A 19,215-nucleotide genomic window follows, 5' to 3' on the forward strand; every position below is an offset into this window, starting at 1 on the left:
AAATAAACCTGGACACACTTGAAGCTTTGCTGTGTTTAATAGTTGTTTTTCCATATTTCAGTAAATGTTGTTACAACAAAAATATAAAAACAAAACATAAAATAAGTCCAGATTCCTCAAACAAACAATAAATTTTAATTTTATTCTGACATCAACACAGGAAAACTGTAACTACTCATGTCCATTATGACTCATTCTCCCATTCATCATGGAGTTCACCACCACCATTATTATTTTATGGACAAACAAAGCTAGATTAAAGTCTTTTCATATTTATTGTGGTATTTGCTGTTATAATCATGTCTAAATTTATGGAGTCATGAGATGCCACTAAACAAATGAACCCTTTCAATCTAAAAACTACAGTGTTGTTGATATAAAACGCACATTATTAAGCTTAATCTTGATTGATAAACATGTGATTGGTTCTACTCCTTGCAGCAGTGCTATGATAAAATAGATTTTGATAACTTGCTGCTGCCATTATTCAGCAATACATTATGAGAAAAATAAGCCCAGTCATTCCTTCATATTTTGCTACTAATATCCATTATATCGAGTCTATAACTGATACAAACATTTCTTTTTTCTAACAGTAAATATGCTCATTTTGGATCTCCTTGAGCTTGTTTTTTCTCACAGGTGATGATGTACCTGGGCAGGGCTTGATAACTGCTAAATATGACAGAGATGTCAGACCCTCCACTCACACTGTCATACCTAACTTGTGGATCTGTCCCTTTAGCAGGTGGCAGAATGAGACCTCGCTGACCCTCTGTGGAGTCCCCTCTCAGCACGTCAGCCTCCACAAAGTACAAATACTTATCCTTTTCCTCCTTCCAAACATCCATGGCCTCCTTCACTGTCCCAGCAAAATAGATGCCTTCTCCATATTTTGGGTCTAGATCCAGACAGGGATAAATATCTTTTGTTACTAGGTGTGTTTTTATGATATTATCTGTAGCTTTGATATATATAATGTTAGCATACCTTCAGGTGGTGCACACTCTGCATGGAAACCAATCTGGCTAACCATCTCACAGAACTGTGCAGGTATGCGCTGAAACATTTTCTCAGAGGAGGAGCACCCCAGCTGGTTTTTCTTGAGGTCAAACAGCTTCTTCAAGTTTAAGTTCTCCACTTTGTCCACCTAAAAATAGAACATTTCATTTTGAAATAAGGCACAAGGCTTATTTATATAGAGGAAGAAACTAATAAGCAACCAAATCCCTAAGCTTAATAGTAACCCACGAAAAGTTGAGGAACATTTTATGAAACATAATTTACCTTTAATATCCACAGACCAAGATTTCTAAAAGCAGATATTCTTTCTTTGAACTCCCAGCTTGAGTTGTCCACTGTTTTTGTCCTTCTTTCTCTTTCACGAGGCACTTGAGCTAACAACTTGCACATTTCATCCTTTTCCTCTCTGGCAAACTCCTCCTGGACAGTGCAGAGCATGGCCTCCACCTCCAACGCAGCACCTACAACATCCTCAGCTGAATGCCCATCAACCTTTAGGCAGGCGTGACCCTTGGACAAAAACTCCTCAAACTTAACACCCTTTCTGGTTAAATGAGAGAGCAGCAGGTATTGCTTCTCACTCAGGTGCTGGATGAAGTTGTTGTAGATAACCACGGAGCGAGAGGGCCTGAAGAGAAGATGATCAAGCCATTTTTCAGCCTCATGTAGTGATTCTTTACAAGGACTTTTTAAACTGATCTGTGGAGTTGGAGCTTTGTTGAATCTAAAATCTTCTTTGTTATCAAATCCTGGTGGAGAACACAAAAGAGAAAAATCACTGCTACTATTATTTTAATTATATTTGAATGGGATTAATAAAATTATAACCATCCCTCCATGCATTTACTTTTCTACATTAGTTTTGCTGGATTTTGCAGAAAACACCATAACAACAATCAGTGAACAACAACCAAACTTTCTTATTTCTTTCATGTTTTTATGCTTATATCTTCTTGACACCTTTCTTACAGGGTGAATGTATTCATTAGCAAAACAGCATTAAATATCTTTAAAAGACAAAATGTACACTGTTGAAACAAAATACTTTTAAAAATTAGTTTTAACTTTTTAACTTGCTATGGTTTTACAGGTAGTTAATTAACTGAATATAGGGACAAACCAGCACTTAGATCAGTAATAAAAATGCTCATTACAAAGGTACTGAAAATAATCTAAAAAGAAAACAAAAATGCTGATGTATTGTTTTTTAATGTTCTAATGGAGCAGCACTGCTTCACTGTTTTACCTTGTCTGAAGCTGGAGTTGGAGATTTTGTGCTGGAGAGATTTCATTTGTCCCTCAAAAGCCTTTAAAGAAAAGGTAATTAAAAATATATTATTTTAAAAAAAATTAACAAAACAATAATGACATGAGTTGCACTTGCAGCACTGCCAAACAAACCTAGTCAACAGTTTCCAGGAGGTGCAACAGTGCTGCCCACCACAACAAATTACAGATATGTATCTATTACAGTGATAGTTACTTAAAATTCTAAAATCTTGACAGAATATGCAAAATACAACCTGAAATGTGTCACGGTCAGAAGGAAATATGACAAAGTAAACATCCATCTTTGTTTGAGCTGTTTGGGCAAAGTCAGCCACTGCCTCTAACATTATGTATGCAGCTTCTTGTTTAGGAAACCCGAGGTGTCCAGTTCCGATGGCAGGAAAGGAGATTGAGTTGTGGCGATTTGCAACTGCCATCCATAAACATTCCCGTACTGAATCAGAAAGGGACTGCAATGAAATAATAAGAGAATAGAGAAAGAAAATCCAAGCTCTTAATATAGTCCAAAAAAAAAGCATCTTTTTTAATTTTATCATGATTTTTCAGAAAAATATATTATGATCTTTTGGTTCGAAAGTGTTTCCAAGGATTAAACTGTATTTTAAAATAATTGTGATATTATATTGTATGCTTTTTGTTTAGAGTTACAAATATAAACCAAATGAAAGTCCTTACAGTTTGGAATGTATCACACAATGACTATATTACACTATATGGACAGAAGTATTATGCCAAAACTTTTAATCTGAATTTAGATGTTCAATTCAGTTCTATTACCACAGGTGTACAAAATCAAGAACCTAGCTATTTAGTCTGCTTTTACAAACATTTGTGAAAAAATGGGTTATTCTAAAGAGCTCAGTTAAACATAATTCTGTCATAGCATGCCACCATTGCCACAACTCAGTTTATGAAATTATCTTCCTGTGTGTAATGGGTAGTCCCAGTACTTTTGCCCATATAGTCTATATATCAGCATTTGACTTTTATGAAAATGATACACAAGATTTCATGTTATAATCTACCTTGTGTGCTGCTGTTTGTTGATTATGGAAACTGCAGAAAGTGTGAAACACCTCCTTACACCGTAGTTTGTACCCTCTTGTAATGACAACTTGTTGCCCAGAAGGAGCCTTTAGTATTTCATCCTGCATTCTGTCGCCTGCTTTGCTCAGCAAAGCATTTGAGACCTGACCCATTTTCAGGTTTCTGTCAGATGATGCTGTGTTTACAATGACATCTGTCTGAGAGGATGCAAGAACAATTATTATATGAAAAAAAAATTAGAACAAGAAAATACACAATGTAAAAGCAGTGGCCATAAAAATACACTACTGTAACTTAATGTGCACACAAAAGTAAACAAAAACAAGCAAAAACAAATGTGAAGAACAAGCTAACTTGCTGTTTAATAAAAATAGCAATTGAGAAACAGTATAAGACTTTACCTTCTGATCCTCAATTTTATCACTCTTCAGGGTTATAAGAACGTTCCCAATCTGGATGTTTGCTGTTTTGGCAGAACTCCTGGTGTTCCTTTCTGCTGCTTGGCTGTATGACAAACTTTGGTTAGATTGGTTGGGACCTAGGATGTGACGGCAGGCCATGTACATTTCTGTGACTGTTGGCTCATCGTTGTTTACAAAGAAGATCTTAGTAGGAAGTTGTCGATGGGGAAATCTTTCATAGTAGTCTTTCACAGTTGACACTATAGTTTTTGCACAGTCTGACAGGGGGTAATTGAACAATCCAGAGCTTATAGCAGGAATGGCAACACTGTCCAGATTATATTCTGTAGCTTTCTGAAGAATACTCGTGATGGTTGTTTTCAACAATGGTTCAGCACGAGAAACTTCAGAATAGTGGGGGTTGTATGAGAGCTGTGGACCAACAGCATGAATTATCTTCCTGCATGGCAGCGACCCAGCATTAGTGACAATTGCTTCTCCTGTTGGTAAGGGACCGTATTTGAATTTGTAATTGTCACTCTCCATTTGGATTTGAGTACCACCAGCTTCACATAGGGCTTGAGCAAGGCCACCACCATGATGAAGATTGGAGTTGGCAGCATTGACAACAGCATCCACTTTGAAATTGGTGAGATCAGCCTTCCACACGGACACCTCAACACCTGCACGCAACTTGACGGAAAACCTCTTCTCTGGGGCAACAGTCTGCCTCTTCTGCTGTCCAAAGCTCGCATCACTCTCAAAATCCACACCTTCGAAGGTGGCCACACATCCAAATCTGCTGTAGAGGATATCACTCAGAGCACGTCCACTTTGTTTTACAATGTTGAGTGAAGATTCACGAAGAGCAATATCTGATTTATAATCCATGGTTCCTGAAAAGAATAAGACTGTCAGTGAATCAAAGAATGACAGAAGCATCACACCTAAAACAGAGTTTGTTGCTGTTTTCTGTTTGCCTTTTTAGTAAGTAATAAATCATGAAAGCATTTTAGCTAATATGTAATTAGCTAAGATATATATTTGAGCAGACTCTCTAAAAAACATGTACAAGTAAAACACAATCAATAACTGATTTTTCTTTGCTGTGTTATCTCGTAAACCAGGTATTAAATTTGTTTATGAAAGGTGCTATATAATTAAAGTTTGTTTATTTAATTATTATATTTAGAAAATTTCTGATCTATTTCATGTTATATTAGAATATTCAAATTTGCTTTTAAAAAGGCAATTCTAAGTGACACCCACTGTTGAGTGGCAGTGTTTACATAAAGGATGTCATTCAATATCAATCAAACTAGAGCATTATAGAGTTTATTAGCAAATCAAAGTATTGTTAATTATTGCTGATTTTATAGAGATTACAACAATGCAGTCAAACGATTCACTGCGGCCTGTGGTAACTTTAATTTGCACTGAAAATGCAACAACTAGGATCCCACCCACTGTAGGTTTTGTGGATAATAATAATGATAATATGAATATTAAATAATGTATTCTATACTTTTGTGGTGTTATCAAGTCTAAAATAGCCTGTTTGGCATTGGAGAATAAGTTTATGCGGCTCACGTGGTTGCAGGTGACCTACCCAGTAAAATTCCGTGTGAATTGCTGTTCTATCGTCACTGCAGCAGAGAGAGACAGAGACAAACAACGGACACTTTTAGGCCACTCAGAAATAATTTACCTGCTCCACAAACAACAACGTCGGGACAATTTTCCGTGTGCTTGAACACCGCTTGACTCCGTACTAAACAACTTTATATATTTTCATAACATGTTACATTTGTACAATTTACGTAGAGAAAACAAAACTAAGTCAGCATTGTATAAGGTTTTGTTTTGTTGGGGTCTGTTGCAGTTCACTCACTACTTGTGCACTGCGTCGCAGAGAGATAAAAATCATAGCTTGCTAATTAACGTTATTCAGAACTTTCTTTTACCGGGTAGACCAGTATAAATGAAGAAACTGTCAAACATTTGACGTTTCTGCGCCCTTTTTATACATTGAAAAGCGAGCAACATAACACGCAACCAGTCAACGAAAGTTGCTTTTGCTGGTGACTGGAAACCTAATCCATGAACAACACACACTCGACTACCTTAGATAAAACATAGGTTTTAGTTTAAACGGATCGAGAGGTTTATTGCGCAGAAGCCAGATACTCACCGTCGCACACTTTCAGCTGGAAAGTACCGAAGTGAAGGAGAAAGCGAAAGAATGAAAAGAGGGCGCGGACGTCTCCAAACTGCCTCCGTGGACTGCAGCCAAGTGTAAAAAGGTGTTTTTCAGGCCTTTCTCTGTAGCTGCACCCCGGTCTGAGCCAACTCTTCAAGGCCAAACGCCACAACACGTCAATAAAAACTGCGTTTCGTTTCACAGGAAACAAAAGTGAAACTAGTTCAGAGCAGACAGCAGCCGGCCTGTGAAGATGGCCGGCGTACACTCCTATCCTCTGCTCGTTGAGTTCGAAGAAACCAAAATACCCAGATTAAAAATCAAGTTAGTGAAATACTTTCAAAGTAAGAAATCTAACGGTGGTGGCGAGTGTGAGGTGGAGTATGAAAATGGCAGCAGGACGGCGATGGTGCGCTTCCGGAGAGAGGAGGGTAAGTTTGTCACAATAACGTCATGTTTGCTTTATTTAAGCAGCTACAATATTACTTATTATCAACGGAGTTATATGGTGACATGTGTTTGTGCTGTGTCACAGATCAGAGAAACGTTCTGGCCAAAGAGTCGCATCAGATCAGTTTGGAAAAAGGCGTTATGAAGCTGACGGTCCGCTTACCCACGGAAGAGAAATCATCACGGGTGCGAAAAGTTTGTCATGAATCATTTATCAACAACTGTTCTGTTCTGTGTACCTCAAATCTGTTCTTATATTGACGATGCTATTTATGAGATAAGGTTTCACTGTTGATAGTGCGCCGTGAAACCTGCGCACCTCTAATTTCTGTCAGACCCTCCTGTTCTCAAAAGGAACTGCGAGAATATTCAATTATTCCTCAGCTTTGTGGGACCCTTGAGCCCCTCTACAGACTCCAAATTATCATTCAGTTCCATTGAAATCTGACCATGTTTATCTTTTACTGGAAGTCATGTGACTTTATAAAGCCAAAGCTGTGCTGCACACTGCTTCTCTTCCTGCCGTGCGGATATTGTAAAAGTCAAACTCACTGCTCGGAAAGCATTACTGGGTGCGGTTTTCCTGACAAAGCTGACAATGAATTTGTTTGCATGAATTACTTTTTGGACCAGCAAATATTTATGGCGCTTTCACACACACACACACACACACACACACACACACACACACACAAATGTGACTAACGTGTATTTTTTGTATTTTCTTTATACAGGAAACTCCGTCTGATAAAGATAAGAAGAAATGTAAGTACTGAGTGAGCAGAACTGTGTTTATAACCACTAGTCTAAAAGATCAGGAAGTCCTTTCACTTGTCCACCCCTATAGTTTATCTACTTTTAGTATACACCACTGTCCACTTTATTAGGTGCACCTTGTTAGTATCCTATTGGACCCAAATTCTGACCCTAACATACAAATATCATCAGATTAATCAGACATTGCTACACTTTCAAAAAAAAAATATTGTCCAGCTTTGGTGAGTCTGTATGAACTGTGGCCTCAGTTTTCTGTTCTTAGCTGACAGGAATGGAGAACAGTGTTGGTCTTCTGCTGTTGCAGCCCAGCTGCTTCAGTCTGTGACATGTTGTGTTTTTCAGCATCCCTCAGTTATAACAAGTCGTCTGACCATTATCCTCTGATGGCTGAGATCACCGAGCCATTGCTGCCCCACAGAACTGCTGCTCACTGCATATTTTCTCTTTTTTGACCATTCTCTATAAACCCTAGAGGTGGCTGTGTGGGAAAGCCCCAGAGCTTCTGAAATATTCTGATCCGCCCACCTAAACACCAACAACCACAATATATACTAGAAAATCTCTAGGTTACACTTAGCAGGCTAACTGTGCCAATGTTAGCTATTACTGCAATACTTTGTACATCTTTGCTTTGAGCCATTACATGCTTTACTGATGGCTAAAGTTAGCGCCATTTGAAATCATTTAGTATCGTAGGTAAAGTAATTTCACAAGCTAGCATTTCTACTTGGTTATGATTTTACTACTGATGACTTTCACAAACAACATTCTGTTTTCCAGCTAGTTGTTAACTTAACACTTCACAAATCTAGCAGTGCTACTTTGTGACACTGGAAAAGCTGAGTTAACACAACAGCCCTGGGCGTCTGATTAATCAAGTGATCTCATCCACTCGAGGCAGGTTGTCTCAGGTAGTTTTCTCAGACATTCACTTTTTTTCAGATGAGTAGCAACTCCCCACCACCAAACACAATTTGGAACTAATCAGTGTTTGTACTGTATTACACGTCCAGCATTTCCTATTTGGCTTGCCTTTCATTTGTACTGTTTTAGTTGAGTTATTATTTGAAGTTAAATATTTGTATTTAACTGATGAATTCAATACGTGTGAGACCATGGAAAGTACCTCAGGTTCTGTGACCCTTTCTGAACTGTATTTGCTAGATAGCTTGTGATTTGTCTGTCTAGCTAGCATTAGTAAGAAGAAAACAAAACAAAGAAAAAATGAATCTGTGAATCAAAAATTAGACAAGCTGACAAGCTTTATGTGATAAAACTGCCTCTCTCTCAATAAAATATCCAAAGCTTCATGCTGTTTTAACATAGTGTGCTTTACACTTCAAGACTGGTAGGATACACTAGATGTCTCCTAGACATTACGTCAATAAGACCATACAAAGTCTGATTATTTTTTTAAGTCGATATTAATGATTATTCTTATTTTAATTAATTTATTGATTAGTGTGAAGCAATAGCTGTGAGTGAAACACCAAAATAAGTAATTAAAATATAAGTGTTTTAAGTCTTGCACTATCTAAAAAGTATATGTTTGTTACACTTGGCCACATTTGTCTTTAACAGCAGATGTTGCTGCAGACAAACAGGCGAGTGCTGATAAAAGCAACCCGACAGTTCAAACAGAAACGGAAGGCGGAGACGATGATACAGCAGATGAAGAGCCATGTTCCACCTCGGCCGTTTTAGGGAATATTCTTGATAATACCAACCAGGAGTTCTTGGAGATGCTGGTGGAAAACATCACTAAGTCTCATGACTTCACTTTGGAATTCTTTCCTGACATCTCCTCTGCTGTGGTGACTTTCCAGAGTGGAGAAGGTACCCATTTCAGAATGAAAAGTTCTTATTTATGATATGATAATATAAAGTTTAACCGGCCGTTTGATGCTGAAATCTGTATTGCATAACCAGGTCCAACACTCATTAACATAAAACAACATAAAAATATGCCACAAATGTAATAAAGGAATTTTCCAGGACAATGTGGCCATTTTATTTTCCTGAGTTAGAATGACAAAGTTTTCTAGCGCACTAATGCACAGGATAGCAAAGCAACACAGACTACTGGTAGTGTAATGTACCTTGCTAATTATAAATGTGCTGATACTTCATTCTGAAAAATGGGTGTACTCATTATTAAATCAACAAAGAAGATTTATCCTGCAGAATTGTTTTATTAAAAATGCCTTAAACCGTTTTTTAATCTCTATTTCACAGAAAATGCTAATTTTGTGGCAAAATGCCCCCAAAACAAAATGTTCACCAAGAAGGGATTTTCTGTTCAACCTCTCGAAGTCACAAAGCAAGTTCTAGTTGACGACATTCTACACTTCAGTGAAGAAGTTCTTCAGCTTTATTTTGAAAATGAAGGTGGGGATGTGGAAGAGGTCTTCCTTAATGAAGCGGAACAGTCTGCTGTCATCACATTTAAAGATCATCGAGGTAATTTATTTACACTACACTGTATGTTCCTGCAAACCTACAGTAATAACGTGTGAATAATAATATACAGTATGTTACATTCTTTTTTCCAGCTGTTCAAAAAATCTTCAAGAAGAAGCATTCCATAAAAAAGGAAGAAATCAGAGTTTATCCTTTTTATAAAAGTCTGGGAGTGGCCCTCTACGGCAAAGACAAACCTGCACTAAAACTTCCCGCTGCCATCTCAGAGCCCATTGACAGTTCTGTCCTCAGATACCTAGCTCAAAATAAATCAGCAGCAGAGACCATTTGCAGTGAAATGGACAAACACTTCTGCATCGTAAACCTCGGCCAAACCACTGTGACCTTGAGTCCTGTATCTTCTTTACTAAAGCAAAAGGATGCCAAAGCCATCATCAAAGAGTGGACTGATACTGTGAAGTCAGCGTTTGCACAATCTGTGTCAAAGTTCAAATCTGTGAAGTTCTGTCCAGATTCAGATGCATTGAAAGAGTCTGAGAAAAAGATCAGAGAGATATTACTGAATGAAAATGTGATTGTAGTACCTGATAAAGACAGTGGTGCTTTATCAGTGGCTGGTCCTGTTAGTGATGTCAACAGACTGGAGAAATCTCTTTCTGAAATTATTAACAAGATTGCAAAAACGATCCACAGGGAGAAATCAAGTAAAACCGAAGAGATCAAAGTGTCACCATCAGTTTTTCATCTCCTGTGTCAGAATGGCCTCATGGACAAACTTCTACTTGTGTATCCAGAACTCAAATTGGCACCAGAGAGTCCTAATCTGAAAATAACTGGTTTAGGGGAAGAGATTAATGCAGCAAGCAAAGTTATATTTGATGCAGTACTTGCATTAAAACGACAGAATCTGGAAGTAGATAAAGATGTGCTTGAACTGTTGAAGGATGAGCAACAAGAGGAGCTTACAGGTGCTCTCCTCACATCTCATCAAATAAACGCAGCGTTTGAAATCAGTGGAAACAGGGTGCAGCTCCTTGCTGTTTCTGACACAGATCTGTCTCATGCTCAGGACCATCTAGGACAGCTGTTAACAACTCAGTACATTAATGTTGAAGACAGTAATGTCCTGAAGAAGCCAGAGTGGCAGCAGCTGGTCAGTCACTTAGAGCAGGCTAACAGTAAGCCATGCAGAACTCGAATCAACACAACTGCTCAACAAGTCGTGGTGTCAGGCTACAAGGATAGTGCCATAAAGGTTCAGCATCAGCTTGGTGACTTCTTAACACAGAACGCTCACATAGAAGAAACTGTTGTGGTCAAAGCTAATGCTGTCGTTAAATACTTGGAAGGTTTTAACACATCTTGGATGGAGAAAGTGAAAGACAAGGTGAGAGTGTCCTACAGAAATGAGGCCATCTGTCTGAGTGGATCCAGAGTGAATGTGACACATTGCAAGACTGTGGTTGAAGGTGCCGTCTCTGCTGTAGTCTTTGACAGTCTGAATGTTTACAAGTCTGGAGTGAAGAAGCTCTTCCAGGAAAATGAAGCTTATTTTTCCACAATCAAAACTAAAACTGGTTGCCTGGTTCAACTAGTTGATAAGCCAGGTGGTGGACAAGACAATGTTAAACAAGTACCAACACCTTTATACCAACTTAAGATGCCTGGAGGAGTAGAAATTGCTGTTTACAAGGCAAATATGTGCACTTACCCAGTGCAGGCAGTTGTTAGTCCATTTAATCAAGACTTGAAACACAGTACTGGTCTTGCAGCAGCACTTTTGAAGGCTGCCGGCCCTCAGTTACAAGATGAATTTTACAAAATGAAAAAAACAAAGGGTCAACTCAAGCCAGGAGACTGTGTCATAACTGATGCAGGAGGAACACTTTGTTGCCAAAAGGTCATCCATGCTGTGGCACCCAAGTATGAAAAACCACAGCAAGCTTCAGCTCAGTTGAACAAAGTTGTTAAAGGAAGCTTAGAATTTGCTGAGGCCCACGGATGCGTCTCAGTAGCTCTTCCATCTATTGGCAGAGGAATGCGCTGCTTTCCCCTCAAGCAGTGTGAACTCACCATTGTTAAAGCAGTGAAGGAGTACTGTTATGAGAACTATGATGACATTACCTTGCAGAAGATCCATTTCGTGAACAATGACGACATTGCTGTTCAGGATATGGTGGCTGCTGTCAGGCAGGAGTTTGGAAACCTCAGTGACTCTCATTTTCAACAAACTCCTCATCTCACTGCTCCCACACAATCAGTATCACAGTCTACTGGATCTGACCTGTGTCTGAATCGTGTGCAGACCAAAGAAGGCGTGGACATCGTTCTTACAAAGGGAAACCTAGAAGCTTCCACGGTAATTCAGATTTTGGCTGTTTATATCTAATTAAAGTGAATAATAAATAAATTAAGAGGCAAATTGTCCAGTACAGGAACCAACGACTGCATGCATTAACTATTAACATGTTGCTATAAAGTGTCTTTATGTTGAATAAATTTCAGGGGTTAATCTGGAGGGGGGGTAGTACATGATAAATATGTACTAACAGTCTGCTAACCATTTTTAGATGGAGGTGATTGTGAACACTGTGTCTTCAGACCTTGACCTCAACAGAGGTGCAGTCTCACAAGCCATCTTGCGCGCAGCCGGACCCAAACTTCAGCAGTTAGTAGATGCGCAGGGTGCTACTGGAAATGTTGGTGAGATCATTATTACTGATGGCTGCCAACTAAAAAGCAAAAAAGTCTTTCATGCAGTCGCACCTCACTATAAGGATCAAGCCACATCTGAAAAGGTGAAGTACCTGACATTATAAGGTAAACGTTTAAGCTTCGAGGTTAAAAAGCCTGTCTGATCCAACTTTCATGTTGTTGTTGTATATATAACTGTCTTACAGACTTTGAGAGGAATCTTTAAGGACTGCTTGAACATGGCAGAGGATAATAATCTAACCTCCATATCCTTATCAGCCATTGGTGCTGGAAACCTGGGTTTCCCAAAAGATCTTGTAGCCTCTTTGTTGTTGGATAAAATCTTAGAGTTTAGCAAAAAGAAACACCCCAAGCATCTGAAGAAGGTCGTGATTGTACTTTACCCCAGTGATACACAAACTATCCAGGTAAGAAAAAATAACAAGCTTTGAAGCAACACATTCTCAGTGCTAACCAGAAATCTTTTAGGTCAATTAACCATCAGCATTTTTAACCAGTAAAATCTATTTTTCTTTTGTTTCCATTGTAATCTTCTTTTGCTGGGGGTAGAAGTGACCATATGGGGACAATATTATCATCTAATGCCAGAAAACCTGGCATACTGCATCCATATACTCTGATATTTTATCTCAGAGATTTTTATACTTTTTGATCACTGTGTAGTCATTAGACAATTTTAGCTACCCTATTGTTTTTTTTTATTGTTGTAATTTTAATGTTTATCGTACATGTTAAATCTCAATGGGACTACTTGTATAATTGAAGGTTGAATTAAAAAAAATAATTGGCAACAAGTAACAAAAAATTAATTAATTAATAAAATACTAGTATTTAACTCATCAAAACGTCTTGGAAGGCTGTTAGTAATATTAACCATGTTGACTCAAGTTAGCAGAGATAAAGTACAGCACACAAATGAACACACATATTTCTTCTATGGGCATGGGGCTTACTTTTGTAGACAGCCTCCAGTAGTAATTAAACTTGTTCTGTTGTGTTATTTAGTTTCAGGTTTGGTGTCAAATTGGTGAGATTCAGTTGAAGTAATCGCTCTTCTTTTTTTCTGTCTGCAGGCTTTCAGTGATGAATTTCAGAAGAAGTTTCCCAGCGCCTCAAGTGGTTCAACAAGTTCTACACAAAGTAAAGGCAGGCAACACTGTTTGATATGCAGTTGCTATATAATGCTACCAAATAAAACAATACAAACTAAACAAAAAATGGATGTATTTTTGCCTGTTTTCAAAGAAATGTAACAAAACAGTTAGTACAAACATTTGTACTAACTGTAATAATAAACTGTATTATTTGTCCATATCCTAATGGACAATTAAATTAGTAGTCAAAATTAATGAAGTTCTGTTTTGTAATAATTTATTGTTGATAATTCTTTATTTTCGTCCATTTCCAGGAGGCCCCTTCTCTAAAATCACCTCAACCTCAGACATGCATGAGACCAAAATGGGCAATGTGACTATACAGGTAGTAACAGGAGACATAACCAAGGAGACCGCTGATGTCATTGTCAACTCCTCCAATGAAAACTTTACTCTTAAGTCAGGTAAAAAAACTTTACTCTTAAGTCATCATAGTAAGAACTACAGTGCTTGAGCTGTGCCAAACCGTTAACAGCGGTTGTTATTATTTTTTTCCTGCTCTAAATATTTATTTTGACATATAAATATTAAAGATATTATAATAATATTTAATTTAATATTATATATTAGACATAATATATATTTATATATTAATATTTAGGTACAATATAGAGGATAATATGTAAATATAGTCCACATCTTTAAAGTATTTTTAGATAATAATACACAAATAAGAAAGAAGGTCACAAAGTAATTGTATCTTTCAGATTATATGTACAGTATGTATTCAATGGTGATGTAACCTTTGCCTTCTCCAGGAGTGTCTAAAGCTATTCTAGAAGCAGCTGGTCCGGCTGTTGAAGTGGAATGTCGCAACCTTGGTAAGAAATCACACCAACTTTTTATAACGCTGTAACTCAGAGTTGGCACCAGATAGTATGGCCTTGTACACACTGAAATTTTTAATAAGGCTCATTAACATACGTTACCTTCACCTTTAGGTGCTGAGCCCAACCCAGGCATGGTATTGACGAGCCCCGGTAACCTGAAGTGTAAAAAGATCCTCCACCTGGCTGGACAGACAGACCCAGTAAAAATCAACAAGACTGTGAAAGATGCACTCCAGTTATGTGTGAAAAGCTCTTTCACCTCTGTATCGTTTCCTGCCATCGGCACAGGTGAGGTTTAGAAAGCATTTGGTCACTGACAGGTCACATATGTAAATGTCAGTTTTAGGCCATGATATTTTTTGTAGGTTAAGCTAAAATATGTTGACAGGCTTGTGCTGTACTGGAATGATGTAATTCAGGAAGTTGTGATGAATGCTATGATTATAAAAGCCTCCTAACTTCCTACTGAAGCTTTCTAACTGATAAACACAGGCTGATGAATAATCCTGTTTTCAGCCAACTAAAGGCATTTTGTTATCTTGGGGTGAACTGTTTCCTCAAATGTATGACATGTTATGCTCTTTCTCTATTGACATGTTTGCATTAGAAGGAGGCGTTGTGTACTCAAATACAATTTAAAATACTTTTATTAGATTCTTTGGATTTAATTTGCAGTCAGTTTGCATTTAGAAAGATGTGTATTGAGAGATACATCAAATTTCCTTATCACAGAACAAATTTAACATCAAGTTCAAAGGAGGTTCAATGGAGAAATTTTAGAGCCAGGAACAGTAATAATAGTGTTTTAATGGTGTCATCTGTCGATGTGGCTCGCCCCAGCAGTCTTCAATGTGTGTTGTCCCTTTTTTTTTAGGTCAAGGCAATGCACAGGCAAGACTGGTGGCTGATGCCATGTTGGATGCAGTGACTGATGTGTTGAGCCAAAACACTGCCAGCCCCCTGACTACAGTTCGCATAGTTATTTTCCAGAAACCTATGCTTAAAGACTTCCACAGCAGTATGCAACAGAGGGAAGCTGCTGATCCCGATTCTAAGGATAAAGCAGGGTGGAGCTGGGGATGGAGCAAATTCAAATGTAAATACACAGAACAAAGAGCTTTTGGTTTCACATTCTCAAATCACATATCTCTAATCAGTTTCAAATGTTAAGTTCTTATGTTGTTTTTGAAATTTGTTATTTCAGCAATGTTTACTGGTGGAAGTGCTGACAAACCAAAGAATGACAAAGATTTTGTCATTGACAGTCTGAAAGTGGAGGCTACTTGTTTCCACATTTGCGGTGACACACAAACCAGTGTTGACTCTGCAAAGAAATGGATAAATGACAAGATATCCCAAGAATATCACAGCATGGAAATTGAAGACAATGCCATCCTTTGTTTCTCTAATGCAGATCGACAGAAAATTGTTGACATGCAGAAGACCATGGACATCAGCATAAGGACTGAAAGCAACAGGCCAAAAGCCACAATCACTATTGAAGGACTCAGCAGGGATGTGCTCAAAGCTAACACTGAAATCATTAAAATGATGAGCAGGGTGAGAGACGAGGAGGAACTAAACAGGAAAGTGGAGCTGGCCAGTGCTGCGGCAGACTGGCAGTATCAGCAGTCTGGGTTCCAGTTTCAGAGTTTTGATGAAATGACCAACTTCTACCTCGAGGAAGCACTGCAACAAAATTTACAAACTGTAAAAGTTACAGTCAAGGGTCAAGATTACACTGTCACCATGCCAAAAGGACCTGCCACTGACAGCCAGGGAAATATCCTGGAGATAAAGAGAATTGACAAGCTAAAAGGTATTTTAATAAAACCAAGAGATTTAGTCCTCTCAAAGTAGTAATAAGAGATCAGCAGTGTGTTAGCATTTGAAATCTTGCATGATTTCGCCTACTGGTAGGTCTCTCAGAGTTTTCACTACTGAAAGCTGAAATATCTCCCCAAAAGCTATACAATTTTATTTTGTTTTGTTTTTTTAATTAATTTGTTACTAGGTGATGTTCCTGAAAACTGGGAACAAATGAAACCTAACGCCACCAATCAGGCTTTCCCATTACAAGCTGGGACACAGGAGTATGATGAAATCCAGAAGCTGTTCCAGGCCTCGTGCAAACAAACCATTATCAAGGTAGCATCAATCACATTGTCTATTGTTTTATCACATTAGCATTAGCCAAGTCAGATTACGAGATTAAAGTGTTTTTTCAGGATTAAGTAAATTTACAATGCAGCAGGTGACACAATTTATATCTCAATAAACGACATTAAAATGTTCATTGAAAATGTAAAAGTTGCCAGTAAAGTGTTAGTAGATTTGACACATTGTGACGATGTTATGTAAATTGTTTCTTTTCTTGCTCTTAGATTGAGAGGATCCAGAACCCTACATTGTGGAGCGGTCTACAGGTTAAGAAGCGTGACATGGAGGTGAGAAATGGTCACCAGAACAACGAGAGACGTCTTTTCCATGGCACCTCCGAGGACACTGTGGCTACCATTAATGACCGTGGCTTCAACAGGAGCTTCGCTGGAAAGAATGGTGAGACGTTTGTGGGCATTTATTTTGATTTTGTTAGAGAGCTCATAATAGAGACAAGGTGGGAAATGGTGGAGATACTGCCCATAAAGATATATTTAGATTAAGGAGATAGCAGTAAGCTAAAAAAAACCCAAAAACAACTACTAAAAGAATTTATCTCCAGGAGGTCCCAGAATGGTAAATGGTAAATGGCCTGTATTTATATAGCGCCTTACTAGTCCCTAAGGACCCCAAAGCGCTTTACATATCCAGTCATCCACCCATTCACACACACATTCACACACTGGTGATGGCAAGCTACATTGTAGCCACAGCCACCCTGGGGTGCACTGACAGAGGCGAGGCTGCCGGACACTGGCGCCACCGGGCCCTCTGACCACCACCAGTAGGCAACGGGTGAAGTGTCTTGCCCAAGGACACAACGACCGAGACTGTCCAAGCCGGGGCTCGAACCGGCAACCTTCCGATTACAAGGCGAACTCCCAACTCTTGAGCCACGATCGCCCCAGATCAGAAGACTAATTAATAATAAATAACTGTTTTTTTGGTCTCTACTGGAAACATGAATTTAATCTTACATGCCTGTTTGGTCATAATGCTCTTAAGAGTTGCAGGTTATAAACACTTTCAAAAGAAACTTTGATTTACAGAAGTTTCTCTGATGCTTCATACCAATGCCATATGTTCAAATTTTAGTCTTTGAGAATATCTACTACTGCTACTGGTAGAACAATAATAATAATAAAATAATAATAATAACAGAAAACATGTTTTTCATTGGCTTTCTCTTCTATTTTCAGCTGCATGCTACGGCAATGGAACTTACTTTGCTGTCAATGCAAGTTACTCTGCCAGCAATACCTACTCCAAGCCTAATCAGAACGGGGAGAAGTTCATGTACGTCTGCCGAGTTCTGACTGGGGACTTTGCTCTTGGACAACAAGGCATGATTGTACCGCCACCAAAAGGCACCAGCACCATTTCCACTGACCTGTACGACAGTGTTGTGGACAACATGGCCAATCCCAGCATGTTTGTTGTCTTCCATGATATCCAAGCTTATCCTGAATATTTAATTAAATTCAAGTGATGCAGCTAGTGAACAAGATTGCAAATCTTAACTAGAGATCACCTTACGTCATTACATATAAGGTGATTACGTTACTCCATATTTTTATTCTTGGACTCTCCTCGAGTCACAGTTCAAAATGATTACATTAGATGAAAGATTTTAATTTCCAGTACATTAAAAAACATGTAAGAACATCAGCATCAGCTTGATTTAACCAACTATTATACAAGCATTAATCAGTGAATGGAAAAAAATATGAAAGCATTACAAAACAAAATTTGTAATGCACTTTGTAACAAAGGTTTACATGTTAATGCAGGTAAAGCTCAGATTAAGAATCACTTTGAAAGGAAAAGTTTAAAAGAAATTAGTTGCTGCTCACATAAACAAACCTGCAGAAATGATCAAGCACAACAATTGTTCTGAATGTTTAAAGTATAACAAATTTAAAGTGGCTTATGTATGCTTGATGTGGTCTCTATTTTTTTCCTCTTGAAGGTAAGCTATGATTTTGAATTTTTAGTTTTTTCAGTTTTCCAAATAGCATCTGTTCCAGATGTCTTTCTACATTTGATCTTTTCAATGTGTATGTTTTTTGTTTTGAACCTGAAAAACAGAAGTGTGACTACTAACAGAGATGCTGATTAAAGTTTTGTTTCCTCCAATCAGAAGTAATAAATATTCAATCTCTCTCTTTTATCCAATTCCAAAGGTTTGTGTAAATTGATTACATAGTGTGATCTATTGATCAATGTGATTTTTTTGAGCAGTAAAATTGAATTTGAAGACATTTTCTGTAAGCAGTACGGAATCTTATTAATTCTTCCACAGTACACAGGAATGTAATGTCATTATCAAGCATGAATTTTTACTCCCAAAGACTAGCCGCTTCAGAAAACATTTTACTTTTAACAAAACAGCAGTAGCACAAGACGTATATATGTGTGTGTGTCTCCAGAGCTCAAAATATCACCGGAGAGTCCTAATCTGAAAATAACTGGTTTAGGGGAAGAGATTAATGCAGCAATCAATGTTATATTAGATGCAGTACTTACAGTAAAATGACAGAATCTGGAAATAGATAAAAAATATGCTTGAACTGTTGAAGGATGAGCAAGAAGAGGAGCTTACAGATGCTCTCCTCCTGTTATGCTACAGTAAATGGCCTGTATTTATATAGCGCTTTACTAGTCCCTAAGGACCCCAAAGCGCTTTACATATCCAGTCATCCACCCATTCACACACACACATTCACACACTGGTGATGGCAAGCTAC

At 38.1% G+C, this 19,215-nt stretch overlaps 2 protein-coding genes across 6 annotated transcripts; one reads left to right on the plus strand and one right to left on the minus strand.

Annotated features, from left to right (window-relative positions):
- Positions 1–26: 26 nt before the first annotated feature.
- parp9 (poly(ADP-ribose) polymerase family member 9) lies at positions 27–6,274 on the minus strand. 2 transcript variants are annotated; one of them, XM_080902059.1, is made up of 9 exons: positions 5,953–6,167; positions 5,371–5,407; positions 3,762–4,657; positions 3,339–3,557; positions 2,547–2,762; positions 2,270–2,330; positions 1,288–1,772; positions 991–1,150; positions 30–901 (listed from the first exon to the last, which is right to left on the minus strand). In XM_080902059.1, the coding sequence occupies exons 3-9, from the start codon at positions 4,650–4,652 to the stop codon at positions 606–608; spliced, it is 2,328 nt and encodes a 775-aa protein (XP_080758185.1). In that variant the 5' UTR covers positions 4,653–4,657; positions 5,371–5,407; positions 5,953–6,167; the 3' UTR covers positions 30–605. The 2 variants fall into 2 exon arrangements, with proteins under 2 accessions (XP_080758186.1, XP_080758185.1); XM_080902060.1 differs by lacking the exon at positions 5,371–5,407 and having other exon boundaries at positions 27–901; positions 5,953–6,274.
- On the plus strand, positions 6,215–18,889 carry parp14rs1 (poly(ADP-ribose) polymerase family member 14-related sequence 1; the record flags this gene model as incomplete). Of its 4 annotated transcripts, XM_080902056.1 has the most annotated exons (18): positions 6,215–6,392; positions 6,497–6,597; positions 7,146–7,176; positions 8,770–9,024; positions 9,424–9,648; positions 9,741–11,968; positions 12,180–12,407; positions 12,510–12,731; positions 13,398–13,470; positions 13,733–13,882; positions 14,237–14,299; positions 14,420–14,596; positions 15,183–15,404; positions 15,513–15,608; positions 15,723–16,127; positions 16,323–16,456; positions 16,693–16,867; positions 17,668–18,889. In XM_080902056.1, the coding sequence occupies 18 exons, from the start codon at positions 6,215–6,217 to the stop codon at positions 17,955–17,957; spliced, it is 5,253 nt and encodes a 1,750-aa protein (XP_080758182.1). In that variant the 3' UTR covers positions 17,958–18,889. The 4 variants fall into 4 exon arrangements, with proteins under 4 accessions (XP_080758182.1, XP_080758179.1, XP_080758181.1 ...); XM_080902053.1 differs by having other exon boundaries at positions 15,513–16,127; XM_080902055.1 differs by having other exon boundaries at positions 13,398–13,464; positions 15,513–16,127.
- Between the last annotated feature and the right edge of the window lie 326 nt (positions 18,890–19,215).

The sequence above is a fragment of the Rhamphochromis sp. 'chilingali' genome (genome assembly GCF_963969265.1).
Source record: "Rhamphochromis sp. 'chilingali' genome assembly, chromosome: 14".
Classification (NCBI taxonomy): domain Eukaryota; kingdom Metazoa; phylum Chordata; class Actinopteri; order Cichliformes; family Cichlidae; genus Rhamphochromis; species Rhamphochromis sp. 'chilingali'.

Excerpts from the sequence above, each read along its gene's own strand:
- parp9 (XM_080902060.1), bottom strand. The coding sequence starts at position 4,652 with ATGGATTATAAATCAGATATTGCTCTTCGTGAATCTTCACTCAACATT. Across the intron at positions 3,558-3,761 it reads ATAAAATTGAGGATCAGAAG|ACAGATGTCATTGTAAACAC; the intron begins GTAAAGTCTTAT and ends GCATCCTCTCAG. Across the intron at positions 2,331-2,546 it reads CTGACCGTGACACATTTCAG|GCTTTTGAGGGACAAATGAA; the intron begins GTTGTATTTTGC and ends TTTTCTTTAAAG.